Below are 18,923 nucleotides of genomic sequence, written 5' to 3' on the forward strand. Positions count from 1 at the left end.
CAGAGACCAAAAAGAATCACACATAAAACAACAATATGGCAAACACACACATCAAGCCAAAACCCTAACAGAATCAAATCATAGAACAGTTCAATTGCAAGCACCATCGAATAGTTGCAACACATTCAAGAGAAGGCAAGTGGCGGGAACCTTGGTTTCCTGGTCGGGTTCTGCGGCGGAGCATTTGAGAGGCGGCGTCAACCTCATACGCTGCGTGACGTCAAAGAGGCCCAAGCTCCGATGGTTGGGAGCACGGTGGTGCCAAATGGGTACAAAGGAACGAAAAGATGATAGGGACATGAGAAGGTGAAAGTGGCTATGGTGGTGGAAGCTTCTAGTTGCTTAAGCTTCTAGTAGCTTCGCCAGCGTTGATGGTGGCTGACGGAGGTGCCGCTGTGCGGCGGTGATGGAGGCAGGGGCCGAGGAAGAAGAATGGAAGGGAAAAATGACGAAGGAAGAAGAAAAGACAGAGAAATTGGGGGAGGTTACAAAAACGGCGTCGTTTTTGTCTCCAAGGACTTATATGTCCTGTTACGAAATGCTCCATGCCACCTGTCCTCCGTTACGGCCACCTCAGCGCCACCTCTGCCAGCTCATCCTTTTCCGTTCAGTGCAAACGGCTGAATTCAACGGAAGGACATAAATGTCCACGTTTTTCAGGGGTTAGGGACTTGAATGTATTTTCCATTCCTTGAGGACGAAAATGTCCGTGAAAAAAAAGGTCAGGGACGAAAATGTCATTTACTCTTAATTTAATTATGATCATTCAAATATCGTGACTCTAATACCATTGCAAGCATAATAGTGTATAAGTCAAGAAATTTTACAAGGAGTCGCGTTTATTGTTGCAAACAGTATGACATTTGAATTCGACCTTAATACGGTACCTATAGTAGAAGGTGCTGATGAGAATTTGAATAACAGATGGACTCACCCGACAAGGTTGTTGTTGGTTTAATTTTTTTTTTTTGTGCTTTTATGTGCATTTATAATTATATTGTATACTAACTAAGTTCATACACATAACATTCATACGTACATATACATAACATTCATAATTACATACAACTAACATCTGAAAATTAAATTCATGTTTATTAGATATTACGTCCATACACATATCATTTTTTAGTTATTGCATATGTAAATATAAAGTTAACACATATGTTTTTTAAATTTTATCAAAATTGAATTTAAAAAAAAAATCAAATTCTTAAATTAATTTATTCAATTGATAAATTTACACATAACATCTATAAATTCATACATATAACATTCATAATTTCATGTTAATAACTTCCATAATTTGTATTCATAATATTTATAATTTCATACCTATAATGTTTATAATTAATAAATTTTTATAATTAATATTATCAAATTTTAAACTATACGTCTTATTATATTTTTTAAATTATCTCATATGTGCATTAATAGGCCATGATTTTAATTATTTTAATATTTTTATTTAATATTCATATGTATGCTTATTTATTGATTTTAATATGACGAGTTAATAATTATTTTTTAAAAATTATTTTTTAATTTTTGTTTATATTTTATATTTTATATTTTATTTTTTATATTTTAATAATCTATATGTAAAATATAAGTTGTATAGTAGAAGTTGTTAAAACTTTTTAATTTAATTTTCATATTTTTTGCAAAGAATTATTGCATTTTAATAGATAATAATGTGATAGAGAGATATTAGAAATTTGATTTGGAAGAAATTGAAATTAATTTTAGAAAAAACATTAATGACTCCAAACATGCAGCAAAATAGTAAGTGATAAGGAGGATAAGTAATAAAGAGGTATATGTCACTTGTTTATCAAGAGAATAGAAAATTTTATATAATATTCCTATATTGTAATTATTTTTTGGCTACTTCACATTATCCTAAAAAAAAAGGGTGCATTTGCCTCACTTTTAAGAAGTTGTTATTAATTATATATAAATGAATATATTTGTATCTATTGTTATATTATTTTTGTCCCAATAATAAACTATAAATGATTTTTTTTGAAAATTATGTAAAAAAATTATTAAATTTAATATCCAAAAATATATATCTTCTTAAATATGATTTAGTATCAAAATTAAAAAATAAAAAATAATAAGTAGTAATAATGTTATTTTTAAAACAAAACAATTAGTTAATTATCAAACTAAAGTTTAATTTTTTAAATATAAGTAAAATTATTTTTTTTTTCAAAAATTGGCTAAGATAAGAAAAATATTATTTATCTATTAAATACTAAAAAATATAAAAACCTAACTTTAGTTACTTAACATTAACCAATTTTTTATTGTAAAAAGATCATTAATTTTTAGAGAATTTCAGATGAGTTATTCTTCGCATACAAGCATTTTTTCATGCAAGTTATAAAAATCATTTATATTCACGCGTTTTCACGTTTTTCTCTACGCCTCTTCTTCTTCTTCTTTTTTCTCCATGCCTCCTCCTCCTCTTCTTCTTCTTTTTCTTCTTCTTCTTTTTCGTAATTTTTCTCTCTCGTTATCGTCGTCATCAACACCACATCTTCCTCCTCCTCCTCTTCCTTCTTCTTTTTTCATTAGAATTTCTTTTTCTCTTTTCTTTTTTTCTTTCTCCTCTATCATCAGTTATCTCGTTATTGAAGGTAACAAATAATTCAGGTTTACATTGTCAATTGAAACAGAATAAAATTGATTATTGATTTTAATCCAATCAAGTGGCTAAGATATGGTTTAATTCAGAAGAAAAAATATAGTATTAGAGAAAATATTTTTCTGCAGCAAATTTGGGTATAGCATAAAGATATTTGGGTGTAACACAAAGATATTTGGGTGTATTATTTTAAGAATTTTTGGGTGTATTTTTATTCTGATAAGTTTTGGATAATTCAAAACTCTTCTTCTTCCTCCTCCTCATCTTCTACACTTTTTTTATCATCATTTCTATCTTCTTCTTCTTCTTTTCTTATTCATCTTTTTTTTTTACCTTCTTAAGTTTCTTCTTGTTTTACTCTCTTAACAAGAATAAAAACAAAAAAATCAAACAAAAAAGAAGAAGAAACACATAATGCTGCAAAATTATTTAGAATATGATGAACTTACATTCATTTAACTAAAAGAAAGAAAGAAATAACGAAAAGAAGAAGAAGAAAAATGCCGCATAAGAGAAAACATTTTTCTATATTTGCAGAAAATTTGGGTGTAACACGAAGATATTTGGGTGTAACACGAAAATATTTGGGTATATTTTAAAAATTTTTGGGTGTATTTTTATTCTGATAAGTTCTGCATAATTCAAAACTCTTCTTCTTCTTCCTTCTCTTCATCTTCTACTGCTTCTTCTTCCTCATCTTCTTATTTTGTTTTCTTATAATTTTTCTTGGGAGAAAAATCAAACAAAGAAGAAAAAAATACATAATATTGCAAAATCAATAGAAAAAGGAGGAGGAAAAAAATGCAACAATAACAATAGTAATAAAAAAACAACGATGAAGATGAAACACGCGAAGAAAAACAAGAGAAATGCAAAGAAGAAAGAGAAGAAGAAGGAAGAGGAGGAGGAGGAACGTGAAAAAGAAGAAGCATTTTCCGTAATGGTGAGTGAGAGTGCGCTTTGGAAACAATTGAGTAACGCGCGTGTTGTCGCGCTCCAGTTGGTGAATGTAATTTTTGTTAGACTTGTCCTAACTTGTAAGACTTGTAAACCAAAAAAACTTGTACGTATAACATAACTCATTTAAGATTTGATCTTTATAATTTAGAATTTATGACTGAGAGTTTATGATTTGGAGTTTGGCTCTCTAATTGAATTCTAATTAATATTCTTTGTTTTAACTCTTATACATAATTATTGTAAATATAAGTTTTTTTTTAATACTTATACATACTCCTAGTTTTAAATTATGAGTTTAATTTTAATAGATTGACAATGTAAAGTATTTTATATAGTCATACAACTATATTTATTTTTTTGGATGATTATTCATATAGTCAACGTAAAAGATAGTTATTTTTATTAGTATAATATTACGTAATTAAATGCACGTGTAAAATTATTTTATACTAATTGTATATTAAAATTAAATTCTTAAATTATATTCAAATTATAAATATATCAATATCTTAAAAAATTTATTTTAATATATATTTTTGTTTTCGCTGTTAAAATTTTTTGAATGGATCATTGATATCCGGATAATATATAGTGGGTGGCTACTACAGTACTACCCTTTGCCACGCACTAATAATTAAATGTATTAATAACCAGCGCCACATCACCACGTTAATTTAGTGGACATATACTTGCGTTTTATGATCAGAAATGTGTGTTATAAACCAGATTTTCCAAATGTCCTTTAATATTCAAGGTTATAGTTGGCTTTGAAAGGGGTTGAATCAAGGACTTTTTTATTTCACAACTTTAAGAGTTGTTGTTGTTAATTCTGCAGAATCTAAAATTAAAAAAAAATTATCTCATAACAATAATATACAAAATAAAAAAAATAAAAAAAAGAAATAATACTACTGTATATCTTAATTCAATTTCTTATCTAATAAGATTTATATTTAATCTCTATTATAATAAAAATAAATTTTTTATTTAAATATTAGAGAAATTACAAACATACTTATAAATTATAACTTAAATATTTAAAACATATTAATCCTAAACTAAGAAGTTTAAATTTAAATTTCGATACTAATATAAATATTCATAACAATGATACTTAAAATAAAATTTGAGTTTTATCCAATTTTCTCTAAAATAGCATGTAACTTATTTTTATAACATCTCAATTTTTTATTAGTTGATATTTTAAATTTTGATTATTAATTATATATATTTAGGGGTGGCAGTGGGGCGGGTAGGGACGGATTTTTGCCCTACCCGACCCCGCCCCGGCGTCCTGTTATTCATATACTACCCGCCTCGTCACTACCTGCGGGTAGTAAACTATAGTACCCTAACCTGTCCCTGCGGGTACTCGCCCCACCCCTACCCACCCCTGTAAAAAGTAAATAACGTTTTAATTTTTAAATATTCCAATATAAATTAAGACAAAAACTTTAAATTCATGCATAAATTAAAATACAAACATAAGATTCATACAATATCAATAACTTGAAATTAAAAAAAAAAAGCTAATGTTTGATCACTATAAATTTAACACCATAATAAAAAAATTACAACATTAATATAAAAGAGTATTCAGTCTTTATTTTTTATCATTTTCCACCGTTCTTGTCCTCAAACGACAATGACAACCAAGGCATACTTTTCAATCCTTTCTTAAAGGATTCTTCTTACTCATCAAGAGGTATCATCACAATCTCAAAGCTCTCCTCATCTGATCTTAACTTGTCATAAAACTCCACCAGACCGAAAGTAAAGTCAGTGCATCTTTCATATGAACTCGATGAGAAATAAAGCCCAACCATATTGCTCTTGAATTCAAAAACATCTATCTGAATGAATGAATAAAAATACACTCAATCACATTTGAAAACTGCTACATATGTTTTAGTTTACAAAGTTAGTTAATTAGTAGCTTACTTTATTTTCATAATATGAAAACACAAAGTCACTAGAAGGAGATAGCAAGAGAGATTTCAAGGATTGGTTCCTCTTAGCTTCCTCTACAAGATCCTTCAATTCTTGAATCTTTGCTAATGTAAAAGTTGGAAGCACTTTGAAAATTTTACAAAGCATTATAGCATAAGTAAGTATTAGATTATAAATACTAGTATAAACTATAGAAGTACTAAATTTTTATTGTTCTGTTGATCTAAAGCATAAAGCATGAATATGATAGCCTCATTCACAATCAACATATATAACCAACTGCAATTGCAACATGCCAACATCAGAGACTAGAGCCGATAACAATTTAAAATGAAAAATAAAGAACTGCAATCAAATACATATAAATAAAATTGTAATTACAATGTCTCTTATTCTCATTCAAAATAAAAAAATAAAAAAATGCAATTAGACACATTAAAGCAAAATTACAAGCACAAAGTCTCTAGTGCTCAATCAAAATGAAAAATGAAAAACTACTATCAGAGACACAAACAAATTGCAATCAACAAAGTAATTCTCAATCAACAAATTTACAACAAAATTCTCAATCAAATACATATAAACCCATTTCAGCACATGCATTTACAAAATTGAATAAAAAATTGTAAAACTTACAGTCACAGACTCGAAAGACAAAGAGAAGGGACTTCGGTGACAGGCTCACATACAATGGCGATGGCCAAGTTCACAGCGACGGCAACCAAGAGATGAATCAGTGGAAGAACAAAAAAAATTAGATCTCACAATATGATGGAGAGGGAGAGAGAGAGAAAGCGCGCATGAGAGAACAAGAGCGAGAGGAACTTATGGTCTTACAGAACTAAAAACTGAGCAGCGACGACAGGCTGGAGCTGCGGGCGAGCGGCAACGACGAGGAGCTGCGGGTTGAGCGGTGACAGCGAGGAGCTGCAGCGACGGCAAGGAGTGAGCAACGACAGCTAGGGAATGAGAGGCTGAGCAGCGATGGCAAGGGGGTGAGGAACTGAGCAACGGAGAAGAAGACTATAGTCAGGTGACTTTGGTTCTCTAAGAAAGAAGAAGAAGATTATGGTGTCTGAAGGGGATGGAGGCACAAAGAGAAACCCTAATCCCTAAATACATACATACATATATATATATATATATATATATATATATATATATATATATATATATATATATATATATATATATATATATATATATATATATATATATATATATATGCACTCCGGAGCGGGTAGGGGCGGGTTTACCCTGACCCCGAACCCGCCCCGCCCCAACATAAATCCGCCCTGCTTCGGGTCGGATTTAAACCCACCCCGGTCGGATTTAAACCCACCCCGATCGGGTTTAAACTCGCCCCGATCGGGTTGGGACGGGTCGGGTACCTGCGGGTTCGGATACTCCTGCCACCCCTATATATATTAGTAACTTGAGTTACTTAAATTTAATTAGATTTAATATTTTAACTATAATAAAATTAGTTTATAATTGCCAACAAGCTATAGCTTAAATGGCATAGTCTATCCATACTCATCTAAAGGTCGCGAATTCGAGTTTCAATCTTATCTTTGGTAAAAAAAATTAGTTTATAATTAATTTATTATAATAGTTTATCGTTTATTGTATAATTTAAAAAAAAATTAATAAACAGACTCCTTTCCATTGAATACAATAAAAAATTAAAGAAGTCATGATAGATATCCAATTAATTACAATGGTAGAAGAGATTGAATTCAAAATCAAATTCAAACATAAATCCTAATAATAAGAAAGAGATGAAAGAAAGTAATTGATTCTTCCATAGCTTATTACATTATAATATTTTTTGTGTACACTTCGCTCTTTTAAAAATGAAATAGATTGTATGTGAATATAAATAAACAAAAAATAATGAAAAATTGATGGAAGGCCTTTTGATTTTGAGATTAAAATAATGAACATGCATGGAAACAATGGAAGGTTTAGTGGGTACCGGATAAAATGCTAGCATAACTCAATGAAGATAAATTTTTAGTGTTTTCTTATGGATCATGATCCTTCACCTTTATCGTCTTTTCACGATCATTGTAATAGCTCGTACGATGTAAGTATTGGATTAATTAAAATATAATATTATGTATATCATAAGAAATATGATATAAGAAAAACATTAATGTATTTAGTTAGTATTTAATGGATTAGTGTAAAAATAATGTTGTGGGTAATCCATGAATAATAATTATTTTTAATAAAATCACCAACTCTAAACTTGTTTATTCAAACTAATAAAACCTAATTTTAGTAAAACAATTATGTCTTTTTTTTATTAATACCTTGTCATTGAAGTTCTCGAGTTAATAAGTTTGTTTCATTATGCATAATAAGAGCTTAACTACATATATCTATACTCCCTTTATAACATGGATAAACTTGGTAAGAATGATAGAAATAACAAATTCATTGATATAGCTTTCAAAGTTCAGCACCAATCTTCAAAACTACGTCAACAACACAATATCTATTAAAGTAGAAACTAGAAAAAGAATAATTTAAGTATGAGTAAACTATTATTTTTGTCCACAAAAGTTTTTAACTCCAACAAATTTACTCATGAAAAAAAAACTACCATTTTTACTCATAAAAGATAGTTTCGTACGATAAAATTATCTAAACACTGAAAAATCACTAAAAAAAATCCCAAATTACCCTTTTCTAACCCTAATCTCAATATCCCTCTCCCAAATCTCAACCCTTCCTTTTATTCTTTTTATGGATTTCACCATCTTCTTCACCAACACCACCACTGCCACCAACTGTAAGCCCTACCTTTTGAGAAAAAGGGACTTCGGCGACGCACCGCCTACAGATAGGGATTGGATCCCGTCCTTCACGCCTTCCTGCGTCACCTCCTGGTAAAAAGCGTCTCGCATGCATTACCCGAAGAAATCCACGATTCTTTACAACCTTAAATGCGTCGTGGAAGGTGGCGAAGGGGTCGGTGTCAGAGCGCGTGGCTAAAGGACAATACCTTTGTGCCGGAGTTACTGCTCTCGATGCAAAGCTCGAGCTTGTTGCGGTCGTTGCCTTGAAGGCATGGTCTGAAGCTTCCTTTAATGAGAAAGAGGAAGACGATCTAGTTACTCTCATCGCCAAAGTTGGATTCGAGATGGGAGCCGTCATTGGTCAATGAGAAGAAATTGAGTTTCTAATGGAATGTCTCTTCCTTTGTTTCCTATTTTCTGAGCCATCCACCATAGTTTAAAGCGGAAGAAGGAAGGTGGGGATTACAGTTGGTGACGGTGGCGAAGGAGATGGTGAAATTCATAAAAAGAATAAAGGAGGGTTGAGATTTGGGAGAGGATGTTGAGATTAAGGTTAAGAAAATAATAATTTGGGATTTTTAGATAATTTTTCAGTATTTGAATAATTTTATCGTACAAAACTATCTTTTATGAGTAGAATTGTAAAAATAGTCATTTCTTTTTTTCATTAGTAGATTTATCTGTGTTTAAAATTTTCGTAAGTAGAAATAGTAGTTTACTCTTTAACTATAGAATAAGAACCTTATAAATAAAGAATTAAAATAACATTATCAACTAATCCAAATATCATATAAATTGATATTTCTTTTCTAAAACAATCTTTATAAAAATAAATTAAGAGTATACCTGATCAGTAATTCCTTAGTAATAATAAAGAAATGAAAGAAAAATAAATGAGAAAAGAATTTGTATATTAGGTGGGATGAAATTATGAACTTTTAGGTTTACATAGTCAAATGAAAACAGAGAGAATATATTAACTATATTTCAAAGAACAGTATTTTATTAATTCTAATATCTACAAAATATAAATTAAATGAAAGTCTAAGGAAAAATTTAAAATAAATAAATTAAGTATGAACATAAAAAAGATAAAATTTGAATAATTTGAAAAGTATTGACAAAATAATTCAAATAAATTGTATTTGCTTCATGCATTACGTGATCGCCTGATCGGCAACAATACACTTGGAAATTGAACATTCTATTATTAACATGTCTATTATATTGGATTAATGTCATGACAACGTGATTTTTCCATATAAAACGAATTCAAATGCATTAAACACCATAGAAGAATACAAATTAATGAAATTATATTTAAGAAAAAATAACTTTTTTTCCTGCAAAATATCTAAATAATACTTCCGTATGGCTACTAATACTAATTTTATTTCCGATATTCAATCCGATCCAATCCATTTCGATAGGGTTGACAACCCAACTCGCAGCGAATCAGGTTGAGAGCAGAGCACAAAGAGCTACGGGTCGAGTGTGGGTTTAGGCTTAACTCTACCTAATCTACTCGTACTCCTAGTATATTATAATATGTAATTAAAAATAATATACATGTATAATAAAACTGATAGAGATCGAATCCACATGTTCTCTTTTTTTTTTTTTAATTTTAACATGAGTTTTATTATGATTTTAATGTTTTTTATTTTAATATGAATTTAGTTTTATATATTTTTGTTTTATTAGCATGTTTATAAAATATGAAACGATTAAATATTGTGTTTGATTGAAAAAAATGATTTGCCACGGGTAGTGTCAAGTAGGATCAGGTGTAGATTTTTAGAGTGCAAGTCGGGTTATGTAGAAAATTCTCAATCCGCGAGTTAAGTATGGTTAAGTTTTGAAAAATATTTAAACCCTCAAATAAAATTAAGATGGAGTCTAAATCCTATCCTACTCTACTCGTTGTCACTCCCATTAACTTACATCCCTCTTTTATAAAATATACACTTTCCTTTCCTACAAGAATCAAGATTAAAATAACATACATTTTAATCTATTTTACTAAAGTATCCATCAATAATCATTATAATTATATATAAATTAGTAATAAATTTTATTTTTTTGAATATTTTTTCACATAATACAAAATCTTTTAATTTATTACAAAAAATTTGATTTAATTTTTTATATGTTTAGCATTATTATTAAATAATAAATCTTAGAATAATCATTATATTCACGTTTATATATGAAGATAGAAAATGTACACAAGTATATTTAATTATACAAACTTTCGAGTTTACAAACCCACCAAAGATTCTACACATTCATTCCCCACCAATGTACACAAGAAAGGTGTCCCTTAATTTCAGTTCAAAAATTTGAGTTGAAATTGTGAAGTGCAACTCATGAACTTTTAATGTTTGAACTTTGATTGTAAACTACTTGTATGTTAATTAACTAGATGAAATGAGTCAATGGAATTGGACTAAGTTTAAACTTCTATCATACTAAAACTCTAGTAGTAACAATTCTTTTTTGGCCAAGTGAAATGCTGAGATAACAAAAGGAACTATTTGGATGGGCTTAAATAAAAAGAAGTAACAGAATTAACCGTCACTAATATCACCAAAAAAAGGGATGGACCAAGACTGAGGACTAAGGTATACCATTTTTTCTTTCATTCTCATAAACGACCCAAAAAAATACATCGTCAAATAGAGAAAAGTGCAGAACCCACTTCCATGAAGGAAAATATTTCAAAATATTGATAATAGTAATACATCCTTTTGACTATAAGAAAACTATCTTTGACCACTTTGAGCACCCTTTTTGCAAAAGAGAGAGCAAATTATGTTATATACTGTGAGTGCAAGAAAATAGAAATATAGAAGTATAAATAATAAATAAATAAATAAATTTATCAAGAAAGATTGTTGTTTTGACTATGGCTTTGACTTTGATTGGCATGATTGTAAACCTCATCTTTTCTTTCCATTTTCCACACAATGGATGATCCAAAGCACCCTCCATTAGATTGATTGAGTAAAGAAGGATGCTGATTATCCTGCACTTCACCATTATTGTAGCTTCTAACACCATTTTGATTCATATAGTTCCTTACCTCTCGGTTTGTTATTTCAAGATGATTCGAGGTGCTAGGCGCCGATGTATCGGCTGCCATGTCGTCGCGATTCGGATGCGAGTTCAGGTCTATTTGTCCGGCATTCGACTCTCCCACGTGGGTTGGTTGTTGATCTTTGTTTAGTCCTCCCTCTTTGTCCGAGTGACTCGGTTTAGGATAATCTCTTGAAGCTCTTCCATTGGTATCTGACTCATCTTTTCGAGGAATATGACCTTTTTGAGCAGCATCTGCTTCGCGCTCCGATTGGCGCTTCTTCTTTCTAAGCATCAGGGTTTTGAACCGGCGCTTCACGGTCATGCATACGTTGCAAGTACATGTTGGCTTGTGTCTCCCCTTTCCACTTGGTGGTTGAATGCACACAATACAGGAGCAGCCGGGACGGTGTCTAGGGTGTCTGGTGGTGGCTCCAGCTGATGACTCCACAGGATCAACAAGATTGTCTCCTAAAACCGCGGCACTGGCAAGAGCATCCAACCCAGAAGGCTCATGCTCTTGGATTGGTTTATTATTCTCAGCAATTCTCCGCTTCTTAAGATCTGGGAAACATCGATCGCGACCAATTAGATTCAAGAACAATTATATTAACTATCAAGGGCTCATTTTGGAAGTAGACTTGCAGTCTAGCCGGTGTAAATTTATTGTTGAACCTCATGAGGAATAAGATTTTAGAAATTGATGCATAGATAAGTAGGCATAGAATGATACTTGAAAAGCATAATATTAGATGATACATGAATGTTAAACACAATCCATGCAGCAATTATCTTAAACACAGAAAGTAGTATCATACCTTTGTTGGTTCTCAGAAGGTTTTCTAATTCCCTTGAACTCATCTCCTCTGGAGCAGAACATGAAGCCCTGAAAATAAGAAATGTGAATCATATGATTAGTTTATTCCGACCTCATCATATAAAGAGGTGATTCCGACAAATTTTGAACAAAATGACTAATCTATCACCCTTCTCGTCGAGACCTAATTCAGGATCACTAGATAAAAAAATGGCACACCTGCTTGCATCCCAAACATTCTCAGAGCAATTCCACTTGGGAGGAAGAAGAGCATCGACGGGAAGCTTTCGCCATTTAGAGCAATCATCACATTGAGCCCACTGCTCCTTCCCCCTGGATAAAACAGTTAACATATTCAATATGATAAAGTTAAAAAGCTTTCAGGAGCATAATACAAAAAAACAAGTATTACTCAAACAAGGATTTCGCCGTGCAAATGCATCACAAAACAGGGGGTAAAGAGTGGTATATGCTTACCCAGATGAACAGGCACTGAAAATAGTCCTCTTTCCGAAAACCGGGGGCTCCTAAATGAAATCAAACATGGACATAGATAAGCCCGGTGACACAAAATTCAAAAGTAAATATATCAATCAATATTATTCCATGTTCACCTTGTAACAGCTAAGTTACAAAGTATATAATTGTTGAGTGAAAACACACACCGCACTTACATCATATTCTTCAAATATTTGGTCCTCAATGGTGACAATACTTGGCTTAACACTAGGTGGCGGACGAAGCAAGTCCTGTGCTTCTTCCCAGGTAAGTCTCAACTCCATAGAATCTTCATTATCAATGAGCAACCTCTTACTTTTAGGCCCAATATTGCGAGTCCTCTTCTTCTCTGAAACTGGAATTGGTTGCTTAACAGAATGATTGTTTATCATCTCCTCACAATTTTCGGTTTTAAGCACAGCGGCAGCTCCAGTACCTGAACGTGGATGTTCTGGATGTCCACTAGAATTAGGTTCCCCATTCCCTTTCGCCGACTGGAGAAGATCAGCATAATTACTTCCTGATAGCAGATTCTCAGTTCCACCAGAGGTGGTTCCTGTAGTTGAAATACCATTCGATTGTGCAGATGTAGAGGCATCCTGTTTAAGCAAAATACCCATTAATGATATTTACCAATTTAAGGGAAAATAATTAAACAAGTATCATTCAAAATAGAGGCTAGTGATGGAAATGCATATATTTTCTAACAACCTGGGTGTCTGAAGAATTTGTCGCCCTCCTGAAACCCATAACAAGTTTACCCCCAGGGTCTATCCGACTAAATGTAACTGCAGCAAGAGAATCATATAAAACAACCATAACGTCAGATTTGCACGAAAGATCTCTAAAAATATCCACAGCTCAACTCTACAGTTGATCCAGTAATAAAATGAGACAGATCAACCAAAACATATATCAGGATACAAGTTTGAATAAAAATCGTGAAGCCTAAGATATTTTGGAAAGAAAGTGCAAACTGTAATGTAATAGTTCTGTGCAAGAGTTTGTTCACTGGATTGATTTATACCCGTATCACCAGCACGTAATTGCATGGACTGTATGCAAGGTGTCACACCCTCCAATACATACATCCGACTATTGTTATTAGGCCAAAATCTGAACTGAAATGTCCATTCATTCCCCTTCACGTCTTGGACCCGTAAAGGAAGACCTTCTGATTGTGAAATATGAGGAAAATAAGCCTGCAATTCAGATGCTACCTTGTAAGATGTCTCGCTGTTATGGGGTGAAGAGATATGTCTATAAAAGAACAATAAAGCAATAAATATCTGCAATCAAGCAATCCCAGATAACAAGTAATAATATATAATAATGCCCAACATACCTCGGCACATGCTTTTGGGAGAACAAGTCGACCAATTCGGCCAGCATCACTAGCACTCAACACCTTCTCAAACAACGGCACTACAGTGGACTTCAAACTGTTATCATAACATTAAGGAAAACTGCTGATAAATCAACTTTATATTACTGTTTGCCATTGATATGCAAGAAGAGAAAAATTTATAAAATCAGATAACAAGTAAAATGTAAAACTATGTCGCAGCACCAAATTGGATGTTAGTGTAAAAGTATCGACGGCACATGCTACCAAATTCCAAAAACATATATAGGATACTCTCCAGACAACCGCTCCAGTTCTTGATCAGTAATCCTGGGCCAGTATCGAGGAAGCAACTGGTTTTTGCCCCTCCCCTCGGCAGGTGGTCGAGCAATGCGTGCCTGAGAAGTTGAGCCTTTGTCTGTTTCCACATTCATAGTAAGTCCGGTCTTCGATGGTTTGGGCAATATGGGCCGAGATCTTTGTTGAAAGTTGGAGGCTTTGCTCTCAAGTCTTCCTTCTGCAATCTCAGTTGCTGAAGGCAGTACCAAGTTGCTCCCAGACGGATTTCCCAGACACATGTTTAAAGATGGTTGAGTCATTGGTTCATGTCTACTTTTAATCTCCCATGTCGGTCTACTATTTTCTAAAGCAGAAAACGTTAATGACTGAACCGATGGCTTTATCACATTTGAAAATCCACTTTCCACTTCCCTGAATGTCACTTCTTTGCCATTTTGCCCATTACATGAGATTATGTTGTCTCTCTGAGCATGATTCCAACGGCTTGATTCGCTAGCTTCAACAATTCTGCAGAACTCCATAAGTTTTCCTTCATCCACGCTACTGACAAACTGTCTGTTGTCAATATGCGCAGAATGCCGATCACTTGCATTATTTTTGGTAGTCGAAACAGACCCATTTTCAGTATTCCTCGTCTGCAGGAAAATATCCAATAAGCAGATAACATAATATATCAAAACATTCGACAACAAATGTCAAATAACTGCACTAACAGAATACCAGGCATAGAATCTCTAATAAGAACCAAAACACGAGCAACAATTTCCTGAGTATAATCACTGAAAAAAAACGCTAGTTAGAAGCCAGAGGTTCTTCAAATGATCTTGGTACTTAAATATCCCAAATGATCTTATACATATGCATGCCTTCTTTCCAGATTCTCAAGCAATAACTATTGAATTACACCACTTATGCTGTTAGGCGAAGACCCCTAGATGACTTCTATTTTTAACACATGATGGCAAATATTTGGTACACACACATGGGCCTCCAACAACAGCGATTACACTTTTTAAACATTGTTGAAGTAATGCCACTGCTTAAGCCTTTAAATAAATTCTTTGGAGATAGTAATTTACAGTTAAAATATCAAGGAAAAACTTCATTGCATTAAACAATTATGACTAGAATTCAGATATCCATGACTAAAGTGAGATTCTAGACGCAAGACTAAGCAACTAACATATGACAAAATCAAACCTGTTGCAATGTACTAATAATAATATGATGGCAAAATTACAAACATATCCAGATTAAACTTACCAAACGTAGTTGGGAAGCATTTACACAGCTAACACATCCTACACCGCCAAAGTCAAGGTACTCGAACAAAGATTTAGATGCTATGCATCCACAATGGATAGGCTGCAAAATCAAGTCAAATATACTTAATCGCTAAACACAGAAAGGTCTCAATGGGGTTCAGACTTCTTAATAATAATAACAATAATAATAACAATAATAATGACGATGATAACAATAATAATAGTTGAGACAAAAATCATCATTGTACCTTGTTGCAAAAGTTACACTCCTTCCATCCAGTTTCGCGACGGTGGAAGTTATTACAGAATAGTGAATACTCATTTGCAGATCTAAAGCACATAAGGACACAAAGAATGTCTAAGTGAGAAATATGAAGATTTAATAAATGAATTATTAATAACCAAAATATAAAGCAAGATCACCGAAATTACTATGTTCTACAATATCTGTAATTTCTGCACATTTGGTGCATTCATAACTAAAATTTGGATATAGTTAACTTATGAATTTACCAAATTTTCAAATTGACAGATATTATGTAACTGATAGAGTATAAACATGACAATATTACATGACCATTTGACCAGAAGGAAACATCACAACAAAACCTAACCAAGCTCCATATTTGTAAGTGAAGAAATTTCTAAGAAAAGTATCCTTGATAGTGCAAGATGCTTCCACTTTAGATGACACTGTGTGGACTTTCTCTTAGAATAAAAATGTATGGAGTTTCTCAATGTGGGAAGTTTTTTTCCAGATAAAATACAAACATTTATTTATTTATTTTGGAATAATATGACTCACTCCCATGATTTTCTCATTATCAATTAACAATTTTACTTTACTACTCTAATGCATCATAGAGTTTAGGAGCTGGATTCATCATTTCGGAAGGACAAGACACTTCACAAGAAAAGCCAGAAAAGCAGTATTTCGATTATATCAGATTGATCCATTAATAAAACCATCTACCAGCAAATATCAACATGTAAATAACATTTATACAGAGTCAACAGGATGAAGAAAACCAGTGTTAATACATAACAATAACTCAAAGATTCTTTATCAAAACGAAGGATCTAATGCTTCTAACATTAAACACACATACATTAATAATCACTTACATATAGAATTATACTAGAATGATAAGTTGAAAATGAATCAACCAAGCATTTATTACAATTGACATGAGGGTGAAAAGAGAGCAGTAACATTGGCAATATTGGCATCTAAAATTAGGATATTGTTACACTTACAATGTATCAATTATCTCACGCTTCCATTCCTCCATAAATCTAGCATCACATGAAGAAGTCAAAAATTAGTCAATGAAATACATGATATGAATATCAATTCAACCTTACATATTATTTTCACTCCCAAATCCTTACAATTCAGAAATATTTCTCAAAACAGCTTACATTGATCCTTATCCTTAAATAACCTCAATTTCACAGTTTCTCATTCATACCCTTGCTTCCACAATTCATGATCAAGCACAATTAGTACTTATCATAAACATTGACCACAATGTGACCAAATTCATAAATTACACACAAAAAACACAAACCAGAGAATCACGGAAACGGGTTAAAAATATAAAAAAAAATGAAATATTGAACCATAACTAATCCAATTGGGACCTCAATGAGATTCCATCAAAGTCAAAACCCAAAAATATCTGTAAGATTCACAACAAAATTAGTGTACACGTAGGTGACCAATATATCCATAATCCCCAAAATATCCATCAAATCAAAACCCAAAAATAGCGAAAAAGAAATCTATATCAATAATCAAAAGCAAAAAGGAATCAAATTTACCCGCACTTGATGCATAGTTGGGCGAATCCACCAGATCGTAGAGGCCATCCCTTCTTCCATTCGTGCACGCAGCAAGAACCATTGACGCAAATGTCGGAACCCATTCAATCCCAAATTTCAACTACCAAAACACACAGAAGATCAAAATCAAAATCAGCTCAATAATCAAAATCCCCAAAAACCCTAAAAGATTCCCCCTTTTGACCCCATTAGCTCAGAAAACCCCGATAAGCTTCCATGCAAAAAGTTTCGAGATTTACAGATAAAACCCAAAAAGGGATAAAAAAAATTATAAAAAACCCCCCCAAAAAATGAAACTTTCTTACACCCCAAAACAAAACCCAGTAACGGGTCATTCACATGAACCTTAAAAACAAAAAACCCAACTTGATATCTATCGGTTCAAATCTCTGAAAAGCAAACACATCGAAGTACATGAAGAGCGAGCTGAAGAAGAAGAAGAAGAAGATTAGAGAGAGTGATTCAGAAAAGGAGTAATCGCAATTAACCTTGGGTGATTTTGTAGAGAGAGAAGGCAAGGAAGGGATTGAAGAAGAAGGGATAGTCTGTGTGTAGAGAGAGAAAGGGAAGAGAGAGAAAGAGAAGAGAGAGAGTGCATGCAAAGCAAGAGATGCATAAAATGCATGCACGACACTTGAAGACACACACACACCACCGCTATAATAATAAAAACCATAACATAACTCGTTTTTTAATTTTTATTTTTATTATTTTGAGGGATTTGATGTGATGATATAATCACCCGCGGGTGATTCTGAGGGTTGTCTGTGTGTGACTGTGATTTTGGACTCTCTTTGTCTCATCATCACCCTCTGTTTGTTGGGTTGCATTGGGATTAGGTGTGTGAAAACATGTCTCCATGCTTGCACACGTGGCTGAGGTGGCATCTTAAATATTAAAATACTTAAATAAAATAATTTTTTGTTTTTTTGGAAATTGTTGATTGTCCATATTATTATTATTATTATTATTATTATTATTATTATTGACATGGTTTTGTTATCTTGTATCCTAATGATATTGATTATCATAAAATGAAATATTTTAATATTTTTTATATATTCAATATATTAAAAATATAAGAAAAATATTTTTTTATAATAAATAATATTAAAATATTTTTTATGATATACTTAACTAATATTTTTAGGAGATAGCAAAATTCTTGTTATTATTATTATTGAATTAAATTATGGTTGGCGGAAAATACTAATAGAGTTTTGTTAGGATATTTGTCAAGATGCTTAAGTAAAAAAAAGTTTTATTAAAATGCCAAAAAAATGAATTTTCTTTCTAATGTTTTTATAATATATTTATTAAAAAAAACTATTACTGATAATCTTAAGAAGTATTTTGTCATAATAATAAATGTTCTTAACAACAACAATAATAATAATAAAGATTT

The 18,923-nt window shown here is 32.0% G+C and overlaps 1 protein-coding gene and 1 long non-coding RNA gene across 3 annotated transcripts; both read right to left on the reverse strand.

Moving 5' to 3' along the window:
• Positions 1–5,053: 5,053 nt before the first annotated feature.
• Positions 5,054–6,666, reverse strand: LOC130945716 (uncharacterized). Its single transcript, XR_009072210.1, has 3 exons — positions 6,200–6,666; positions 5,555–5,688; positions 5,054–5,466 (listed from the first exon to the last, which is right to left on the reverse strand). It is a non-coding gene; the product is annotated as an uncharacterized LOC130945716 (long non-coding RNA).
• A 4,317-nt stretch (positions 6,667–10,983) lies between these two features.
• LOC130968381 (B3 domain-containing transcription repressor VAL1-like) lies at positions 10,984–18,137 on the reverse strand. 2 transcript variants are annotated; one of them, XM_057893624.1, is made up of 15 exons: positions 18,007–18,137; positions 17,498–17,618; positions 16,931–16,969; positions 15,922–16,003; positions 15,672–15,773; positions 14,403–15,043; positions 14,109–14,205; positions 13,791–13,965; positions 13,475–13,551; positions 13,200–13,362; positions 12,940–13,118; positions 12,743–12,792; positions 12,485–12,598; positions 12,267–12,334; positions 10,984–12,012 (listed from the first exon to the last, which is right to left on the reverse strand). In XM_057893624.1, exons 2-15 carry the CDS (start codon positions 17,599–17,601, stop codon positions 11,255–11,257), a joined length of 2,649 nt encoding a protein of 882 aa, XP_057749607.1. In that variant the 5' UTR covers positions 17,602–17,618; positions 18,007–18,137; the 3' UTR covers positions 10,984–11,254. The 2 variants fall into 2 exon arrangements, with proteins under 2 accessions (XP_057749607.1, XP_057749598.1); XM_057893615.1 differs by having other exon boundaries at positions 12,940–13,362.
• Positions 18,138–18,923: the final 786 nt, after the last annotated feature.

This window comes from Arachis stenosperma, chromosome 1 (genome assembly GCF_014773155.1).
Source record: "Arachis stenosperma cultivar V10309 chromosome 1, arast.V10309.gnm1.PFL2, whole genome shotgun sequence".
NCBI lineage: Eukaryota > Viridiplantae > Streptophyta > Magnoliopsida > Fabales > Fabaceae > Arachis > Arachis stenosperma.